The 22,197-nt window shown below is 47.2% G+C and overlaps 1 protein-coding gene across 1 annotated transcript in view; it reads right to left on the bottom strand.

Annotated features, from left to right (window-relative positions):
- Nucleotides 1-10,293, bottom strand: part of EPC2 (enhancer of polycomb homolog 2) — a 36,851-nt gene extending 26,558 nt beyond the window's left edge. The window contains exon 1 of the mRNA XM_066553575.1: nt 10,116-10,293. Within this exon, the coding sequence (XP_066409672.1) occupies nt 10,116-10,268 (153 nt within the window). The 5' untranslated portion in view covers nt 10,269-10,293. The remainder of the gene's footprint in view (nt 1-10,115) is intronic.
- Nucleotides 10,294-22,197: the final 11,904 nt, after the last annotated feature.

Genomic DNA, 22,197 nt, shown 5'->3' with positions numbered 1-22,197 from the left:
AACAAAGCTGTTGGATTAAATTTACCTGTTCCCATCTTCATTCCTTAAAACTACACCATACAAGCAAAGCTACACCTCCTTAGGCTGTTTCACTGCTTTAACCCCAGAGCTCTCCAAACAAGTGGGATAAAAGTGAATTTATCAACAAATTGATCAATTTATCAACAAATTGATCAGTTTATCGACAAATTGATCATTTTATCAATGAATTTATCAACAAATTGATCAATTTTTCCTACTCAAAATAAGATACTTCTAGGCCAACCTGAAGTCAGCTTTCCAATCTACCTGTGCCAAGAACAGAATTAAAATTAAGAAAACAATTTAAATGCACTAAAATATTTCACTTGTTAAACATTCTATAGGAATTGGGGAATTTTAAAAAAGGAATTTTTTTATCTTTAATATTGAGATTCAGAAGCTGAAAGTACAGCAGTGTAGTGGGAAATGTGCAGACTCATCTTGCAAAGTCTCAAGCACAGTGAGTAACACCTCTTGACAGCACTTCCAGAAAGAAGTGTCAGAAAGCTCAAAAGCTAATTTGGTCAGGAGCCTCCCTGCCTTGGAAAGCCTCAGCCCCATCTCCTCCCTCTCTGCACACAAACACTTTTTTTAGATAAGATTCCCAAGAGCACAAGTGTAAACTCGAGCAGCAGCTTTTGTTTTCTGGTGCAGTTAACCCTTGCAGTGCTGCAGAGCTGCTTCCCTCTCCTCCCCTCCCTCTGCTGTGGGAGGGACAGAGCACAGGTGAAGTGAGGAGGCACACACAGAGCAGGAAATCAGCGTGTGCACCACAAGAATTCCACCCCTGGGAGCTGAAACTCACTGCTTGATTCCCAATTTACTTTGAAAAACGAGCATTTCAGTCATCAGCAAAGTGGATAATTGCATTTTTCTCCTGATTTGATGAAGACTTGATCTAGTCAGGAATCAGGGCTGTTTCCTCTCGCATAGGGCATCCCCTTAAAAGGTTGGATTAATTCTCAAGTAATGCAGGGCACCGGGAAAACCATAAAAATGCAAATATTGAATGGAAACCAACATACCCATACCAAGGCTTTTGAGCTGAGCTGCACTCAGCTTCCTTAAGGAGTTTCCAACACTCAGAGGAAGGAAGCTGGAGGATACCCACAAGAAACAGAAGATACACAAGTGGAAAGGGCTCGTGGAACCACTTCTCAGTTTCACTTTTGGCCATATCAAGTTTTTTCCTACATGATATCCTCCAGCTTTTCTTAAAAAAGAAATAATCCCAAGAAGCACCTGCCCCACACTTGCCTTCCAGACTGCTGAGCTGTGACTACAGGCCAGAAAAATCTACTAAGGGTTGGCTCAGCGAGGAGAGGCAGGGGAAAGTGAATCAAATGGGGCTGCTCCATCCTAAAAACTCACACAGGTCCCTGGAATGGGCGAAATCCATCCCTGGGAGGGTGGAGAGGCCCTGGCACAGGTGCCCAGAGAAGCTGGGGCTGCTCCTGGATCCCTGGCAGTGCCAAGGCTGGGCTGGGCAGGGCTGGGAGCAGCCTGGGACCATGGAAAGTGTCCCTGCCATGGCAGGGCTGGCACTGGATGGGTTTTGGTGTCCCTTGAAATCCAAACCAGTCTGGGATTCGCTGACTTTCCCATCACCTTCTTCCCTTCCCCAGCTGCTAAAAACCTGCAGCTTCCCAAAGCAGCAGCAAAGCCAAGCCACTCTGGACTACTTTACATCCAAATGTTTGCTATGCCCATGCCCTGAAGGCAGCTCTGCACGTTGGATCGAGCCAAGGAACAGCCCCCAGCACTCCTGAGCCCTGCAGCCCCGGTGGCACCTCCTGTCCAGGAGGAGATGGCCCCAGAGGAGAGATGGGAATGAGGAAACTCCAGTTTGTCCCAAACAATGCCCAGGAATCCCTTTCTTCCCCCTCTGGGGTGCAAGGGAAGCACTTTAGGAAATGAGGGGGGCAATCAGCCCACAGAGCTGATAAAGGGACAGGGACATGAGCACAGATCAGAGCCACTTTTGTGTGTCTTTCTGCAGCCCCCAACAGAAAAGGAGGAGTAAATATTTCTCTAAATAACTTTAATTCAGAAAAAGAAACAATGCCCATTTCAGGCATTCCATGTCAAATTGGACATGAAACAACTGGGAGATATCCCAAATTTCATCCCAAGTGCAACAGCAGTAATGGCTGAGAACATGAGCAATCTCTCATCCCTGTAAATAATGATTACTCACTATTTATGAGCATATGGACACACAACTGTCACTGTCTAGGAAATGTCAAAAACCCCACAGCAACTAAAACTCTGGATTTTAAAGCTACAATTATTTACACAAGTGCCCATTCTACCAAAACATTAATATAAACTGATTATTAAAAATCAAATTATTGTTATAACAATAAATCAAATTATTTTAAAATCCTTTTGGAAAAGTTGCTGGTGATACTAGAAGAGAAATTTGCATTTACTGAGTGGGATGTTTTTCCAAAAAAAGTTTTATGAGAATATTGTTACAAATAACGTAACATGTAGTTCAAAGAGCTCCTTGGGATACAGTGGTATCACTCCCAAGGTAAAAAATGGGAATTAGGAATCTCGATTATCCCAGTCCAAGCAGGATGGCAAGGCCCTGAGCTAGAGGAGTATTCACTCATTTTTCACATCATGAACCCCACGATGCATTTTTAAAGGCTGAGGCCCCCAACAAGGAGCTTTTCCCTTCCTCAAACCCAGGACTGCCCAGGGAGCCCCAGCTCTGTTGGGCGCTGGCTGCTCTCAGCAGCACCTCCGTGTGACTGTGAGTCACACAACAGCAGAGTCACCGCGAGGGAGAGCTGGGAATTGTCCAGGAGCTGCCAGGAGACCACAGCCCCTCTCCCTCTCCTCTGCACTTACCCTCAGCCTGTGGGCATCATCTTCAGCCCAGCATTCAGAGCCAGAGTTTTTATTTAACTGAGGCACACACCTACCGCAGGGAATTTGCATTTTACAGAGTTTGTAAACAAATGGGGTTTTCATCACCAGAGTGATGCTACCTGGAGTGCTGGAGACCTGAGGAACCACACAGAAATCCCTCATTTTATAAAGAAAACAATGTCAGAGATTGGTTCTACAGTTTGGACAACTCAGGAAAAGGTTAGGGAAATTAAAACACATGTATAGCAATTAATAGTAATCCAAATTATTAAAAATTAACGACAAATTTCCATTTTAAACCGAGTACCTTGAACTCAGCAAACATGAATTATTATTTTTTTGACTTTCTGCAGTATCAGTGTCTCCCTAATTATCCAGTCTCTGGCTGCCACTGCAGACAGAGTGGTTTGTTTACATCCGAGCCTGGCACAGGGAATCCGACATCACCGGCACGCTTCAAAGTAGCAACAGTTTGTTTGATGCAACACAGACCGGTCTGAGATCCACCAAGTGTGAGCTGCAGCCAGAGGGACGGCACAGAGCTGAGAAAAACAAAGTAGAAATTCCAATGCAAACAGCAGCAAACACCCCAGAAAGGGGGAGGAAAGGGGGCGTTTCTGCTGGCCGAGAAGCGATCCGAGGATGAAGCTCTGTGTGTGTCCCACGGGACAGGAGCAGGGAGGAGGGCACTGAGATGGAAACCCCATGGAAAAACGGCATCGCCAACGGGGGAGAGCCTCCGAGTGAAGCTGAGCCCATCTTCCACTGAAGGTGACACAAAAACATCTCACACAGAACAATTCTAACGATGGGGAAGAGCTGAGCACCCGAACCTGAGAGACCAGAGGTGTAAATGTGTTAATCACAATTAGAATTGCACAAAGTTAATCAGGGAAATTAACAAGTCTGACTTTTTTGCTGCAAATTTCTGCTCCCTTACATTTGCAGCACTTCACCTGCCATGGACAGGGAGTGTATTTTAATCCATTTCAGCCCCACTACACTGTGATTATTATACATTAACAAGCAGGAATTTGCAAAATGGATCAAAAAATCAAAGCTTTTAAATAGTATGCAAAATGGATCAAAAAATCAAAGCTTTTAAATAGTATGCAAAATGGATCAAAAAATCAAAGCTTTTAAATAGTATGCAAAATGGATCAAAAATCAAAGCCTTTAAATAGTATATTCTCAAATACTTTATTACTTTGACTCGAAACTAGTCAACAGTACCTTCAAAATTATGTCAAAATTATGACAGTCCAGACTGATAATATTTTAGTCTCAAAAAATTATTCTTCCTACATCTTACACCCTTATATATACAGGAATTCAGTTCTAGTTCCATTCTTCTCTACTTGTTACAGAAACTTCAGTTCTACTATTGATCTTCACCTCCACTGGCTTTTAGGACACCCAAGGTTTATGTAAATATTACATGAGTTATTTACCTTCCAAAAAGCTGAAGTGTTAGAATCATAGATATACTAGTCATCTATAAATACAGATATGCTACAGATAGAATGACAGATATGCTATGGCATAAACAAGGCATTGTTTATTAGCCTTGTAGGCAAAATAAATTACAAATAACCTTTTGAACATCTAGCGACAGTCAAAATGATCTTTCTCATGAAAAATAATTATGAAGAGAGGTTACTATAAGCAGATTTAATGTCTGTTGATCCAAATTGTTCAAGCAGGACATTTCAACCGGTTTCAGTCAAAACAGAAATTGTACCAAGCTGCTTCCTGCTCAGTTTTGCCAAGCAGGAGCGCTGTGAAGTCTGGCACTCTGTAAATCCAAGGAAGCCCCAGCGATTTATTTCCAAGGTTTCCTTAAATTGAAGGAAAAGGAAAGACTGCTCCCTGCGTTCGAGACGTCCCAGAGCCGAGCCACTGAGCGCTCTCCTAAGCTTTTGTCATGGAATTGCCCCTCCCGCCATCAGGGAAAGTTGCTGCATAATGCCCCGAGGTGTGAGTCAATCCCGGCTCCCACTGTGCCGCAGGGCCACGGGCACGGAACCCGCCCGGGCGGCCCTGCCCGCTGACCCCGCGCAGCCTCTGGCCCGCAGCAAAGCGCAGCTTTATCTCAATTACCCTGCGGTGCTAAGATAGGGCTGAAGCCATCTCACCTCGGCGTGACACCGCGCTCTGCTCCCAGCTCTATCCCCACGTGCTCCCCATGAAAGGACGCACGATGCGCTGTCACCGCCCCTTACCGAGTCCCCAAAAAGCAGAACGTCCCCTCGAGCTGCAGGTGGGTTCCTCTGGCTCGGCTCTACCTTAAAAGCACACTCGGGATCAATGACCTTTGTCCCGGGCTGAGCTGATACCCCAAGCACTTGTGACAGGTTTGCTGATAGGTGTTAATGTGATAAGCCCTAATAAACTGCTCGTGAGGTGGAGGCTTGAGAGCAAATCTCGGTCGTGTTTAATTTCAGCCACAACAAATTAAACGTGGAGCTCCTCAGTTTAAGAGCTCTCCAGAGCTCAGCTGGTCGAGGTTAATTCTGATTCACCGTTATCAAACGGGACATTAAACACGGCCCAGAGATGCTGCAGGTGACAGCACAGCAAGGATAAAGGATCAGAGCGAGAAAGTGAAATAATGCCTGGGAAATGGAACTGAAATGGGCACTTGGGAGGAACATCCCTGCACGGGGCAATGGGACTCGGGAGGAGGGAGAAAAGCACAGGAGATGAAGGCAGGGAAAGATCTCAAACAAAACTGGAGTTCAAAATTCTGTGAATAAAAATCACAACCCAGCAATTTGCTGCCTAATGCCAAACAAACTTCAGTAATCTCAGCAGCCTCCAAATACTCCCCAAGTAAGTAAATAAATACAGGTGCTTAATCTGAGGAATAACTCGCACTGGGAATTTTATTTCCCCAGCAGATAACCCAGCTGATTTTAGTCAAACAAACCCAATTCCTTTCCTAAGCAAAGCATGCTCTTGATTTCAGCTGGTTTTGCATGGAAATACAATCCTGGGAGTTTCTCACATAGATTCCCGTGCAGTCTTTCCAAGGGATTTCTGTTCCACAGAATATTTGCATGGTTGGAGCTGAAGTTTATCCTCTGTTGGCCTCCAGTTTTTCTCACTACTGTCTGGGTTTCTTTGTTCTGCAAAGCCTCTCGTTTGTAGGAACTCTGAGGGTTCAACCACAGGTTATGAGTGCACAGCCCACACACAAACATCCAGTTAAGAGCAGGTTGTGTCCGTGTGGGCAGTGATTTATGTGTATTTGTGTTTTTAAACCCAGACCTGAGTGCATCAGACAGCAGCAGGCAGGTACCTCTGAGCAGCAGCCTAAGTAAATCCCCACACATTCAATACTCTCTCAGTTCCCTGTAGCAGAGGGAAATATTCATTGTGGGTATTTCTGCTGATACAGTTTAACAGGAAAACCAGGATTTTGCAATGAAAAAGCTGTTCCAGGAGTATCACCACCTCAAAGCCCGAGGATGAGCACTTCAAGTTCCCGCATTACAAAAGAAACTGAAAGAACTAAGGGGAAAAAAAAATTCAAGTTAACTACTTCCAGTCAAAATAATCAGCAGCGAACGTTGTATTTAATGATCAGAGAAGCTCATCCCGAGGTGATCCCTGCAGGGCTGGCAAGGAAAGTCCCTTCCCACGGGTTCGGTGTCAGCATTTCTGCAGCGTCAAAGCGCGTCCTTAAGTTGCCATTCCTGCACTTTTCCTCTCTGCCCTGAGGCCCGTGACGCCGAGCCAAGCTGGAGTGTAAATGAACGGATGTGCAAACAAGCGCTGAGATGAAGGCTCAGATAGCTCCGACCAGGCAATCCCGGGATCACCCATTGCCACCACATTTTCAGCTTCCTCACACCTCAGGTAAATTCACTTCCCAGAGCCTCCCGTGTGAATGCGCCTCATTACCAAGCACGATTTCACCTCACGGTGTGCAACTCGGCAATCTCCAGTAATAGGTATTCGAATAAAAACACAGTTATGTGCTAAAAAAAAAACCCAAGGCTTATCTATTCTGCAACTTTCTCCCTTTCCAGTCAAAACAATTCATTAGCATTAGGAAATACGAGTCTTACTCATCAGGAGAAAAAAAAGAAAACCCACAAGTGTCCCCGCTCAGTTTCTGAACTCCCAAAAGGACACTTCCCTGCTTCTGCTTAACAGCATCGCGCTCTCACGTGAGCTTAAAAACAAACCCACACAATTTTCTTCCTCAGGTTTAATTTAGAGTAAATTATAAACATTTGTAACATAAACATTGCTGCTACAGAAGAGAAACCTAATTCTTTCACAGCTGGAATCTCCAAGTGAGAGAAATGAGCTGCTGATTTGTGAAACGCTGCGAGTGGATAAAAATCTCTGAGATACTCATACAGAAACAGTTCCAGAATATTCATCAAGAATAAATGGACCAAAATCTGCACTTTTGTATGTACAAAAGATCAATCACCAGCTAATTAAACCACATGGCTGCACCAGCGAGGCTGGGTTGTAAAGAACAGGGCAGACGTGTCACCCGAGCGTTTTAAATCCTGCAAATCTGTGAATAATGTTGATTTCCAGCGGAATATATCCCGGAAGGTGCTGTCTGACCCCGTGTGTGCTACAAGACCTTTGCGGTGCCAGCAAGGCTTCCCGGAGGGGGCAGCGGGAGGAGAGCGGCGAGCTGGGGCCAGAGGAGCACGAGGTTGGTGGCTCTGAGCAGCGGAGGGAGAGCAGCAGCCACCCTGAGGCTGCAAACAACTCCCACTCGGGAAAAGAAACCCAGAAACTGAGGGGCAGGAATGAGCGGGCAGGGATTTCCTCCCGCTCCAAAAAATGCCTTTACAAATAGATCAAATCGATCACAGCAGTATTTGCTATGAATTAAAGCTGTTTAAGTATTTCTCAAATGTTTAACTACTGCCACCCGCAACAGCCATTCCTAGAAGGGATTTGATATAATTTTTTTAAAAAGTATTAATTAAGAATTATCTGAGAAAGACAAGCCATGAATGAAACCATCACCACATGGCAATAATCAGAATAATCTAAGAATAGCAGTTTGTAATCTTGCCTGGCTGATGCATCTCACACTATGTTTATATATTGCTTCAGTCATTTCATTTTGAGACTATTACATAATATATCAAACAGAGCCACATGTCAGGGCTGAGAAAACAAACCTCACTCACACAGAAAAACAACTTTTTAGGACAACACTAAAGTAGTTTTATTGAAGTATAAATCTAATCTTCTCAATCATTTAAGCAGCCCATAAGCAGCTTGTTTGCTTGAACTCGTACAGCAATTTTCCATTAACAACTTTATTTTAAACATGATTTATCAAAATAACAGCAATTTTAAAGAATTAATTTCAATATTAAATGCGAACACAGCACTGCAAGACAGACTTTCGAGGCTGAGAAAACCAAATTAGTCTCCAATATTGCTTCATTTGTACCCCAGTGCTGTTCCTTTTAACTACAATCCCAGCTTCTAGCAGCGTTACTCTCGGGGAATTCCTGAAGTTTTGAGCACAATGTATCATACACAGTAAATTAAAAAATAAAAGCCCACCATGGTAAGACAGAGGATTCCTTTTAATACCAACAGTCAGGTGAGAAAAAGCAGCGAGGAAAGCGCGGAGCCTCCTTTGACAGCTGTAACCTCGGAAAAGCCAATCCACAGGCACAGAGGTTTGCTGAGGCGGAGACACGGATTCATTGAGGAAATTCTGGAGGGTGCATTTACTATCGGCTCTGCAAGTACAGACACATCAGGCGACAGCCTCTCTCTGAGCTTACACAAGTCCCAGGAGCAGAAAATAAACCTTACTCTTACAGAAAAGCGTTTGAAGATCGGCAAGACAAAGCAGTACGTTCGGAGGACACCAGAGCTGCGTGCGAGCGCTCTCAAAGCTGTCCTGCTGCTCACCAAAACCCCCACAAACTTATATTTACCTCAGCGCACAAAAGCTTTTCCACCCTTTAACACTATGAGCAGAACACACATCACACGTCCATCCACGCTGAACACCGGCTGGTTGATTTGGAAATAACATTAAAGCTCCGAGGCTTCACGCAACGCGTCCAGCTGACGCCTGTGCCGTGCGATGCACACCGAGCAGCAGCAGCAGCAGCACAGACCAGCGGTGTTGAATAACTCCGAGCAGCACCGGGGGTGGCCGCAGGAACACAGACACTGTCCCACACCGGGAGCGAAGCGGCTGTGCTTTGCTGTCCCTGCAGTCCCACATGTGCACAGTGTGTGTGTGTGTGTGTACAGCGCTGTGCCCTCAGCCCCACACGTGCACCAACGCAGGTTCTGACAGCGGCCCGAACCCGGAGCTGCCGCCGGGCTCGGCGACACCCGGCCGGAGGAGAGGGACAGCGCGTCCTGCTGTCCCTCAGAGAGGGAGAAGCTGGCCCGGACCCGCTCGCTCCTCGTGGAGCGGCTCAGCACAGCCCCAGCACTTTCACGCCGCCAACACCTCCCCAGACCGAGCGACTTGACAGCCACTCACTACAGGGTTGGCAGGAGTAGTATCAGCTTTAGTCCACAACGCGCCGAGCAGCCCGAGCCGCTCCACCGGGCCGGCATCCCGAGCCCGCTGCAGCGGCTCCGGCATCCCGAGCACCCCGCACCGGCACAGCCCGAGCCCGCTCTCGCATCCCCGAGCCGCCGCTCCGGCAGCCCGGCTCCGATACTCTGCACTCCGCCGCTCCGGCACGGCGAGCAGCTGCGCCGCTCGGACATCCCGAGTGGGCTCCGGCACCCCGAGCCGACAATCCGAGCTGACACCCCGAGCCGGCTCCGGCACGCCGCGCCGCACGCTCCGCCGCTCTGACATCCCGAGCCGCTCCGGCAGCCGGAGCCTGTCCGGCAGCCCGCTCCGCTCCGCCGGGCCGGCGCCGCGCTCCGCCGCTCTGACATCGCGCTCCGCCGCTCCGACACCGCGCTCCGCTCCGCGCCGCCGCCGGCCCGTCCCGTCCCGCCGCGCTCACGCCGAGCCCCCCCCCCGCTCACCCGCGCCCGGGACGCGCAGCAGAAGATGGCGGACGGCGGCAGGGCCCGCTCGCGGCGCCGGACCGCGGCTTACGCTGCGCCGTTTGCGCAGCGCCCCGAGCGCCCCGCGGCGGAGCGAGCGTAGCGCGCTTGGTGAATACCGGCGGCCGGTTCCCCGTGCGGGGGGTGCCTGTAAACAATGGTGCCCCCCCTGCGCCGCGCTCCCTTACCGATTCTTCCTCCTTCTCCATCCCCGTGGGCATCTGCGGCACGGCCCGGTTGATGGAGACGCAGTCGTTGAGGTCGGGCATGTCCTTGCCGCGGTAGATGGGCAGCGGTTTGGCGGCGTCTAGCGCCCGGGCGCGGAAGGAGAGTTTGCTCATTGTCTCCCCCTCACAATAACACCCCGGGGCCGGGCGGGCGGGGGGGGGGGGGGGGGGGGCCTTCAGTGCGGCCTCGCCGCCGCCTCCCAGCCGCTCCCGCGCCGCGCCCGCGCCACCATGGAGGGTCCCGCCGCCCCGGCGCAGCTCCCGACGGGGCCGCCCGTAGCCCGCAGCGCACGCCCCGCAGCCCTAGATCCGCGCCGGGCTCGCTCGGTCCGCTCCCTGCGCCATGGCAAACATGGCGGACATTAACCACAGCCGCTCGGCCCTCCCGGCAGCCCGCGCGGCGGGAGCGGCGCTGCGCGCGCAGCCGAGGGCGGGAGGCTGAGGGAGCCTCAGGGAGCCTGAGGGGGGCGGTGGGACCGGGCGGGAGCGGAGCAGGAGCGGAGCGCTCCGAGCGTCCCGAGCCAGCCCGCGGTGTCCCCGCCGGCTGCCCAGAGTGTCCCCGCAGCGTGCTCGCCGTGTCCCTGCTGTGTCCCCTCCCGCTGCCCACAGTGTCCCTAGGATGCCCCAGCGGTGCGCTCACAGTGTGCCTACAGTGTCCCCGCAGTGCCTCCGCGGTGTCCCCGCTGTCTCCCTGCCGTGCCCCCACGGTGTCGCCACAGTGTCCCCACTGTCTCTCCACAGTGTCCCTGTATTGTCCCCACACTCTCTTCCCAATGTCTCCTCACCCTGCTCCCCACAGTGTCCCGGCCGGGTCCCTACTCTCTCCTCACAAAGTCCCCGCCGTTTCCCCCACAGTGTCCCCACAGTGTCCCACATTGTCCCTGCCGTGTCCCCCCTGTATCCCCCACAGTGTCCCCACATTGTCCCTGCCGTGTCCCCACAGTGTCTCACATTGTCCCTGCCGTGTCCCCCCTGTATCCCCCACAGTGTCCCACATTGTCCCTGCCGTGTCCCCCCTGTATCCCCCACAGTGTCCCACATTGTCCCTGCCGTGTCCCCCCTGTATCCCCCACAGTGTCCCCACATTGTCCCTGCCGTGTCCCCACAGTGTCCCCACAGTGTCCCACATTGTCCCTGACGTGTCCCCCCTGTATCCCCCACAGTGTCCCACATTGTCCCTGCCGTGTCCCCACAGTGTCCCCACAGTGTCCCACATTGTCCCTGCCGTGTCCCCCCTGTATCCCCCACAGTGTCCCACATTGTCCCTGCCGTGTCCCCACAGTGTCCCCACAGTGTCCCACATTGTCCCTGCCGTGTCCCCCCTGTATCCCCCACAGTGTCCCCACTGTTTCCCCTACAGCATCTGCTCCGTGTGTACACAGTGTTCCTGTTGTGCCCTCACAGAATCCTCACAGAGTCCTCAATGTCTCCCCACCATGTCCCCACAGTGTCCCCACTCTCTGGACAAACCAGCAGGTTTTTCTCCTCAGCGTGTTGGTCAATGTGGGCTTGAAGAGTTCCAGCCATGAAAACATCAGGAGGGTTGACACAAACCAACACTTCAGAAACAAACTTACGCCTGTGCAATTTTATTTTTTTTTTTTTCCCAGAGCATCACAGAATATCCAGGGATGGAAGGGACCTCTGGAAACCATCCAGTGCAGCCAGGGTCACCTGGAGCAGGTGGGTTTGGAATGACTCTGAAGACACCACTCTCTCCCTGGGAACCTGTTCCCATCCTCTGGCACCCTCATGAAAAATTCTTCCTCATTCTGATGTGAACTCCTCATGTTTTAGTTTACTAAACTCCTTCATCACTCTTTCCATCAAAAACAATGTCCTGCAGCTTGGAACTGAGTAACCCCAAATTCTCACCTGGACAGAGCCTCAGTCCTCTGCCCATCCAGAGCTTCCTGCATGAGTTGACATTAGTCTGCAAAACCCTTCATCAAATATCCTTAGAACCTCAAATATCTCCTCACTTCCATTTAATTTTGACACCCTGAGACCAAGCAGCTACTTCTCTCACCTCCACCTTAGAGCTCTCACAGGAGTTGTCAGTGTTACTTTCTGAAATAAACTGAAACTCTTACTCAAAACTTCCCTGTTTGGATCACTGTGCCAACTGTACCTAATTTCCATTTTTTTTAAATTTGAAAAAAATAGGTTCAGTCTCTGAATTGCCTTTTATTTTTAGTTAGCTGCTGTGTTTTTTATTTACATGGTTTTGTATAGCAAATACAACTGCTGTTCGTGACAAACACATGATTTACAAAATGAAGAATAAAGAATTGTGTCAACTAGAGAGAGAGAGAGAAGGAAGATGAAACAAGCACAGGAATACACAGGAGGGAAACAGAAGCAGCAAGAACATTGTGTTCATCAGCCAGAGACACAAATTAGCTTGAGAAAGAGATCTGGAAATTATATTAACTACTGCTATGAAAGCATCAGGTAAGCGTTCAGTCATGTGAACAAATGAAGCTTTAAAAACATGAGAGAAGGAGCAGAGAACAAAAGTGTGATAGGCTGCACTTATTTATAATTCCCTTAGAGTATTTTTATTTCACAAGACAGGCAATTCTTGACTTGGATTAGAATCAACAGGTGAATATTGAAAATTGGTATGGTTTAGCTTAGAATTTATAATTCAGCACTGTTTTAGAAGCAGCCAAAGTTCCCAGACCCCAGCTGGGTTTGGTGCCCCTGAAGCAATTGGGGATGAGCTGGCAGCAGAGGAGGGCTGGCAGTTCAGGGCTGACTGTGACACGTCCTGCAGGAGCTGTGTTTCCCACCTGGATGCCATCAGCTGGCACAGGTGACATCCCTGGCACAGGAACAGGCAGCTCCTCCTCAAGCCCTTCCTCCAGCTCTTAAAAGACACCATGACTTTGCTCCTTCTGCTTCTGCAAGAAACAGGCATTTACACACTGCTGGAAGACTTTTCCTCCTTTCAGTCAGCACGGCTGAACAATAGATAATAACAACCTTTTCCCTTTGTGTGCATGTTCTGCTCTTTTTCACTACTTAAATTAAAAAAAAAAATACAAAAATGGAACATATTTACCCTCCAGGTGGCTCTTAGTCCTAAACTCATCCCATTATTTTATTTCTACAAGCAATGCAATTTTTTAAAGAAATTACGCCCTGTAGGGTACAGAAGGGTTTTTTTATGTAGTCAAAAAAGCCATTGCACAGAGCTGAACATGGGCAGAAGTAAAGTTTCAGCTTGCATTAGTTTAGCTTTAAGCCAGAACCATCCATCTTTTAAGCACATAATCTGATCTCTTCCTCTTGTAAAATAACATAGGTTTTCTGAAGAATTGCAGCTGTAAAAAAATGAGGAGCTGTAACTCACCTGTAGATAAAATAATTTACTTTTCATGCACAAATCAAGGAAACAATGTCTCAAACAAAATTTATTTGTTCAATACCTGAGTTCTGACTCATCTTCATAAAGCTAATGGAATTGAATATGCACATTTGAACACTGGATTGACCAAAAATCCTCAAATTTTATTTAAACATATATATCAGTGGGAATGTCAGAGCTGTATAGGCTCGGGGGCTTTATCACATCCTTGCTTTTGGTTCTGCTTCTCCATAGTGACATTTAACACAAGGAATCCTTGTTCTCACCATAGCTGCCCAAAGCCTGGGATGTTTCTGCAGATTTTTTGCAGATTTATCCCGTTTATTTGTTGGGGTTTTTTTTCCCCTAATACTTCATATCTCGCTGCATTAATCTCCAAGCAGAAGCATCACTTTTAGATGATTATCTCAGTGTACATTATTGCAGGAGGAGCATGTACCACTTCTTTACTCCACGTGTTACCTTCTAAGTACAAAAAGTAAAAAAAAAAAAAAAGCTCAAAGAGTGCAGAAACAGAGAATCCAGAATTGATAATGGCCACTGCCCAAAACCTTCAGTCAAGGTGTTAAAAGAGAACTGGAATTTTTAGGGTGCTGCTGACCTGGCTGTAAATATACACAAATAATCAGGATATGAAGTGTACAAAGCATCATCTCCTGCTATGTGCCAGGCACGGGCTCAGGAGGTGCAAGCAGGAAAGCCATGCTGACAATGCACATCACCAAATATTTGTAAATCCCAGATTCCAGCTCTTTACAGAGGGGTTTGATCTCATGTTTAAGCAAATCCTCCCTCGAAGGAAGGCTGAAATTATCCAGGAGCTGGCTTAGTAACTCCAGCACAAGGGAAAGTGCTGAGCTTTCCAGGAGATCCATGAATGGACGAGGGGAGCCTTTTTAAAGGTTATGAAGTCCTTCTTTCTCCCTGTGTCTGAGAACTCTGATTGAAGTGAAAGGAACCTCTGTCCTATTCATTTCAAAGGGGGTTTTGTCAGGAAAAAAGAGCTTGATCAAAGTAGCCAGCAAGCATGCTTAGTGCCTAATGCTCAGAGTTAATGTATCATTCCCAACCATTTCTATTTCCAATTATTCCAAGGGTTTGGGGAAGTGGCAGCCTGTGCATTTTCCCCTCGAAGGTCACCCAAACCTATCAGCCAAGCCCTGAAATCCAGTATAGAATAGCTTCCTGGGAGATTTAAAGCTCTGAATGAAAATTATAAAAGTTGAAAATGGAGTTAAAATCTCAAGCCCGACACCAAATAAAACGAAATAAAAGGGCAGCTATGAAAATAGCAGATTCCCTAAATTACAGCAGGAAGGGACAATGATGAAAAGCAGCAGGAAGCTCCTGATTTGAGAGATTTATATCAAAACTATTTGTGTCAAGAAATAGGTTTAAAATGAAAGGGAATTGTGCTTTGTGTGTGGAGGTTACCACAGGCATCGGGAGCGCTTTAAAGGAACCTGCTGCAGCTGTTTCCTGTGGTATGAAATCTTGGATTCTGACTCAAAAGATAAATCTACTCTTGACTGGGCTCTTTTACAGCCCAATTCAACAAGTGAGTTAACAATAATGCAGAGGAATTTTGGTTGGAATTCTCAAGTAAAACCATTGGGCACCTGCAGGAGTGCAGCTCAAACCCCCAGAAACCTGGGGTTTTACCACCAGGAAAAAGGTAACTTTACAAAGCAGGGACCAGTGAGGAAAATAATGATTATGACTGGAACCAGAAATGTATTGTTAGCACCTAATAAGGATGGTATTTATGACATTCAACTTTGGAAAATAAGAGTAGAGAGATTTACTCAATTGTTACTTAGAAAAACATAGCAGGGAAAAATCATGAAAACCAAGTTTACAAATGTATGCAAATTTATCCCAAAATCTCACACCTCAGAAGGCAAACACAAGATAATTCTTTTTTTATTTATTTTTTTTTAATCAGTGCATTTTGAGGAGCTGGGAGCTCCCCAGCTTGTGTCAAAAAATTACAGCAACCCCCATCCTGCAACTTAAAATATCAATAAGACTCATGGAGCATTGAAAACTGTTTTTATTTTTATTCAGATTGCAGAAGCCAGAGTGAAGGACTTGCCATAAAGAGGACTCTGGAAAACTCTGTCCCAGAAGTAAGAGATGCTCCCTTTCCTCCTCAGAGCTCTGTAGTTCTGCTGGATTTCAGCACAAGGCTAGGAGTGGGGCTGCTTTCTAAAAATACATTTTCAGACAACTGGAAAATAAGAAAATCACAGAATCCCAGAATGGTTTGGGTTGGAAGGGACCTTAAAGGTCATCTCATTCCATGGGCTGGAACACCTTCCACTAGAAAAAAAATCAAGAAATTAGGAAATACACCAAGTGTACCTTTCATAAAAATAAAACCCACCTAAAAGCTCACCTACAAAACCCCAACAAACCCCCCTTGACAATTGCTGTCTTCTGGATTAATGGCCTGGATTTAACAATTTTTCTTCCTGATTCACAGTGGCAACATCTTCCCTGCCCACCTTGCTCTAAGGTTGGTGTCATTGCTTTGTGCTGATCTGGAGTGGCAGCACCCAGTGGATTGGGAATGTTTAATGTTCCATGCAGAGAAAACCCTGAAAACCCCAAAATTCTCCCCAAAATTCTCCCCAGCTGGGGTAGAACCACGGTGAGAACCATTTCCTGCTGTGCAGAAACAACCCAGGTCTCACTCCTAGAAGCAATTCCCTGTTCCAAATTGTCAGTGCCAATTGGAGTCAGGGGATGTTTCCCTCAAAAGGAGGATTTTACTTTTATCTGACTGGGATGCAAATCAGAGGGAAGCTTCTTGTCACTGCTGTGGGGTCAGTGTCACCTGTGCTCTGTACTTCCCCCATTTCCTGCAAAATGGGGCTCAAGGCCTCCACAGCAAAACCAGAATCTCTCCCAACGTTGCTGGGCATCAGGAAACACAAATATTTGCTGGGCTGCAAGAAGAGTCAAAAGGAAAATGAAAGTGTTTTGTGGCAGTGAGGAATGGAGACAATGTTTGCAGTGCTCTGTGCACACATTTGTAATAACAAAAGGAAGTTTGGGCTGTCCTGAGGAGTTATGCAACCAACATGCAGATTTAAAGATGTATTCAAGCTTCACTTTGCTGTACTTCCTTGTCAAAGGTTTTTTGAGGAAAATAGCATTAAAAAGACACTTTTAGTGTGCAGACAGCAGTCACAGCAAAGCTGTGCAGTATTCCCACCTCCAATTGCCATTCACCTCTGTTCAGTGAGGTCTGCTGCTCCAGGGGCAGCCAGGTCTCCACAAACACACAAATGATCTGAGTCTCACCTCCACAGCAGCTCCTGCTTCCTCTGGGAGCCCTGCTCAGCTCAGCAATTCCTTCTCAAATAGAGACTAAAAGCTCCACAATGCTCCCTGGAAAGAGGGGACAGCTTTGCTCCTTGGCACATCCAGCTCCTTCACTCTTGTGCTTTTGGTTAAAAGGCTCAGTGGAAGGGGCAGCAGTGAGTTTATTTTGGAAGCTGGAAAGGACTTTGGATGAAGGCCTGGAGTGACAGGACACAGGGAGTGGCTTCCCATTTCCAGAGGGCAGGGATGGGGAGATGGGGAAGGAATTGTTCCCTGTGAGGGTGGGGAGGGCCTGGCACACATTGTCCAGGGAAGCTGTGGCTGCCCCGGGATCCCTGGAATGGTGTGTTCCTTGTGTCCCAGACCAGAGCATGGACAGAGCAAGATCTGCTGATAAAATTCCTCTGAACTTCACAAAGAAAAAAAGGAAGAAAAGAGGGAAAAGTGGGAACTGAATTGTGGCCATGGGGTAGAGCAGACAGGGCAAGGGGGCACTGGTGAAAGCGGGGGAATGGAGATTCCTTTAAATCAGTTCTGACATGTGAGCCTTGGAAGCTTGAAAATGAAAATCATGGGTTGCTCAAAGTTGTGACAGGATGAGAGGACAAAATTTTAAGCTGTGCCAGGGGAGGTTTAGCTGGACATGAGAGGAATTTCTTCACAAAAAGGGTTATTGGGCATTGGAGGGGCTGCCCAGGGAGGTCTGGAGTCCCCATCCCTGGAGGTGTTAATGAACATCTGGCTGTGACAGCTGACAAGGTGTGATCAGTCATGGGCTGGGCACAAAGGTCTCAGAGGTCTTTTCCAATCCGATTGATGGTGTGATTCTGGAATATCCATGGAATATTTGTGGTTCTCAGGGCACTGCAAACACCCAGCTTGCAGGAGGCCAGGTCCTTGGGAAGAGGCAGGATTTATGGGACAGCCAATGCAGAGAAGAGCAGGAGCAGCTGAAACTTCAGAGATCTGAAGAAGTGCCCAAACCACGTGGGATCATTTCTGTGGAACCTGCACAGACTTCCCAGAGGAAAATCAGGGAATGCCACAGGTGTGATGGGAATTTCTAACTCTGAAATCCTAAATAATCCTATGAGATTACCAAAGAGGACATTGGTGCTTCTGGCTACTCCAGGTATAGGAAAAAAATCTTCCAAGACAAAAGAATTGCTGGGTTTGGTAATGTTTCTGCAGGTACCTGAGTTGTGTCACTAATTAATCATTCTTGGAAACAAAGGAGGAATAAAGGAGTGCAAAATAATGCCATTATATAATAGGAAAATTGCATCAGAGTTTCATTCTTCAATTGAAAAAAAAAAAAAGCCTGTTCAGTAGGTAGGTTTTCAAGGATCCCAAATGAATCCATTCCCTTTTCCCCCAAGTATTTAGTGCTTGGTTGTTAATTAATTTCTTTGCACAATTCTCTGGATTTTTAAACACACAGGTATTTTGTGAGCCTTTCCTGAAGTCACAGGTTAATCCTTTTGAGGAAACTGCTCCATAAAGCTGCGAGGAGCTGTAATCCCAACCTGCTTGCATCATCCAAACTCCACTTGGAAGGGACCAAGCAAACAGTGACCTCACATCACCTGGGACACGTTAAAATATTGCAGCTTGGGAAGCTGTGCTTCCATGCCCAGCTTTCCTTCCCTGCTGGCACCTCTTTAATAGCAGGTTGTGTTCTGCTCCATTGGCAGCTGCAGAGGGAGCAGGCTCTCCCTGGGACAGGACAGCCCCAGCAAGGCACCCGTGGAGTGGTGAATCTCCCGAGGAGCAGCTCTCAGCTCTCAGCTCTCAGCTCTCAGCTCTCAGCTCTCAGCTCCTGTGGCAGAGGCTTGGTGGTGTTTGAGCAGCACCTCTGGGGCTTCTCCTGCTCCCCAGCGGGGATGGGAGGGGAGCCCCTGGCTGCTGCAGCACCAGGGGTTGCACGGTCCCTTTTCTCATGGATCCTGCTGTGGTCTGGCTGCAATTTGCCAAATTGCAATTTGCCAACCTCATTTCTGCATTTGGCCTATTCCCATGGACACATCATCATTCAGAGCATGCTTGGAATATATTAAATTCCATTTTCCCCTCTTTTAGCCATACCTGTAACATGTCAGTGCTTACAGGGCTCGTTTCACTGGGATGTTCCTGCAGGAGGCAGGGAGGAGCTGGAGCTAGGGATGCATCCAACCAAACCCTGTTTCCATCTGCCATGAGATTGATAACCTATGAATTATTGTAACCATCCCCACCTCAGTTCCTGCTCTTCCTTTCTATACAACTTCACAGCTTTTTTTTTCTAACTATTTTTAGAAATGGTTTTATTTGTGTTGTCTATTTTGTGTTTAGATTTTAAATTATAATTTCAGTAAATTCCTCTTCACCTCGTTCAGGGAAAAATGGCCCTGTTAATGTAAAGGGTGTCAGTTTAAAAGATTCAGTGCAAATTTGATATTGGCATAGGGATCATGCGATGTAAAAAAATCTTTGGGAAAGGTCAAGTTGGTGCCAGCAGTGGCAGAGCAGAGGCTGTGGTGACACTGAGCCCTGTGGGTGGTGGTGGCATCACTACATGCAGGGGGAGTTTGCTACTCCAAAGCCTCCCAAAAGCCCATATTTAAAATTAATTTATAAATAGACTTTAGAAAACAAGTTTAATTTCATGTATATCTAACAATCCCTTTAGATCTGTTGCTGACAACATAAATTCATGTTTTAACTCAGAATTAACAGAATTTTTCATTCTCTAGTTTTGCTTTGACAAGTTTGCAATATAAATCCTATCTATATAAATCTTATGTGCAAACTTTCCTGAATGTATTTTAAAAGTATCTTATTTAAGCAAGTGCTTAATTCGAGCATGACATGTGATTTGCCAAACAAACTTATGACTAAGGCAACACAGAGTGAGTTCAGTAGGACCAAAATTTGCTCCAGTGTGATTCATCAATGAGTAAGAGTGATGTTATCTGGAGTTTTAATCTAAGCACAGATTTGAATAATGACCTGAATTTTTTGGAAGAGCAGCTAGCTAAGCAAGAAAAGGGGGGGGGAAAAAAAATCTGTGAAGAATTCTGGGCTTGATATCACCACCTATTTTCAGCTGTATGAGTCAGTGAGCCATCACATGGATTTGCACAGAAATATCAAAGCAAATCCCACTTCAAACCCACACCACTTCCCAATATATCCCCTCACTCATCGATCCCAGCAAAGCAGGGAGCGTCTGTTTGTCTGAAATAGAGGAGAGCAGGGCTCCAGGAACAATGAACTTTCTCAAAACAAAACCTTTAATTTTCTCTGAAACTCCAGCCCAGGCTGATTCACCAAGAGGAAACAGGCCATCCAAAAGTGCCACTTGCTGAGCTCCATCAGCAGAGCCTTTCCAGAGTGTGCAGAGACCCAGGGAGGGAAATTGTTTTGCAAAATTGCAAAAAAAAAAAAAAATTGTCTAAGCTGACAGAGATGGCAATGTGTGCAAATATTCTTTAATAACAATGATTGAGAGAGCTGCAGCTGCCATGCAGGACGTGAAATCTGACACATTTCTCCAATATTAGGAGCTTATTGGGATATAAATGTGAGCTGCCTCTGGATCCAGGGGAGGAACATCATTTGCAGTGGTTCGTATTGAGAGACATGAAGGCAATTACTTGCTGGAAGAAAACATAACTCAGTCTCTTACAGAAGAGTTCTGCTAAGTCCCATCCTAGCAGAAGATGAGGCTTTGACAGGCTTTAATTTTTTTCCAGAATGTTCTGCAATGTTTTGCAAGTTGCTGCCAGATGTGAGGTCCTCTGGAAATTGAAAAAGGGATTTAGGCAATATTTTAATGTGATATTCAGAACTGCAACATTTGCATGCCAGAAGATGAGAAAACCAGATAGTTCTGTACTTTTATTTCTTTTATTGACCAGAAAATCCTCTGTGGGTTTGTAAATCCTGCCACCTTAGGACATCCTACTCTTCTCCAGTAGTTTATAATACCCTATAACTGAAGATTATTAGGATTCCCACTACAAAGAGGATTTAGCTGTGAATTAACAAGCAAACAAAGAGGAGAAATGGAAAATGACTCTGGGTCATCTCATTAGCTGGCAAGGTAGGGATCAGCCACAGGTTGGGCTCAGCCTTGGAGATCTCCAGCCTCAGTGATCCTGGGATTCTGTGACTCTTCCTTGCACAAGTGGAGTGTGATCTTTGATCAGTGCCCAATGGACAGGAATGGGTGTTTATGAGATGTTCACACACAATCAGGAGAAATTCCTGCTTTAGGGGAAGCAGTGCAGGAGAGCTCCTATTGGGAAAGTGCTGGATGGCAGAGTGGGACCTTAAATCCCACGGGGACACCTTCCACCATCCCAGGTGGCTCCAAGCCCTGTCCAGCCTGGCCTGGAACACTTCAGGGCAGCCACAGCTTCTCTAAGGCATGGATCAGGGTGCTGTGGAAAAGATGCTTTCAGAGCAAGGAGAGACTCAGAGCCTTTAAGAGATGGGAAATGAGAGGACATGGAGGTGCCACGTTATTCCATCCCCACAGGCTGTTCAGGAAGCAGCTGGAGCTGCTGTCTGCAGTTCTGCCTGCAAATCCATTTCTCTGGCTTCCATGGCAAAGTCCCACCCTCAGTGAGGGCACCTTCCTGCAGGAGCTGGCAGGGTTCTCACCTGGAATGGCACAGGGAAGTCAATCCCCAATGGTTTGTGCCATTCCTCCATCAGGGCACAAACCTCACATGTCTTCCTGTACAGCAACAGTAATTTTACCTTCCTTCCTTTTAGATCAATATTTTTTATTCTGAAATCCAGTGCCACGTACTAATTCTAGTTCTTGATATAAACATTGTGACACTAAAATCAAATCTGATTGACTGGGAACAACCAACAGACATCTACACACTTCAGTGGATCCCAAGAGGAGCACGAGCTCCACGTGTGGCTCAGATGGGGTAAAGGTGTTTAGGAGAGAAACTACTGAGAGGTGAACTCCTGCTCCTCAAACACCAGGGGTGACAAATCCCCCAGTGTGGCTGCCCAAATGAGCAATGATTGCAGGAAAAATCACAGGGAGAGGAGAGGAGAGGAGAGGAGAGGAGAGGAGAGGAGAGGAGAGGAGAGGAGAGGAGAGGAGAGGAGAGGAGAGGAGAGGAGAGGAGAGGAGAGGAGAGGAGAGGAGAGGAGAGGAGAGGAGAGGAGAGGAGAGGAGAGGAGAGGAGAGGAGAGGAGAGGAGAGGGCCTGGTCTGCTCAGATGGAACGAAGGCTGGAGAGGGAAGTGGTTGCTGCCTGGAGAGGAAGCACTGCTCACACATCCAGAGGGAGAGGCTGAACAACCCTCAGAGCAGATGAAAACCAACGCTGAG

The sequence above is a fragment of the Molothrus aeneus genome, chromosome 7, assembly GCF_037042795.1.
Source record: "Molothrus aeneus isolate 106 chromosome 7, BPBGC_Maene_1.0, whole genome shotgun sequence".
NCBI lineage: Eukaryota > Metazoa > Chordata > Aves > Passeriformes > Icteridae > Molothrus > Molothrus aeneus.
The sequence above is the reverse complement of the archived record's forward strand: the minus strand, read 5'-3'. Positions and strand labels throughout refer to the sequence as shown.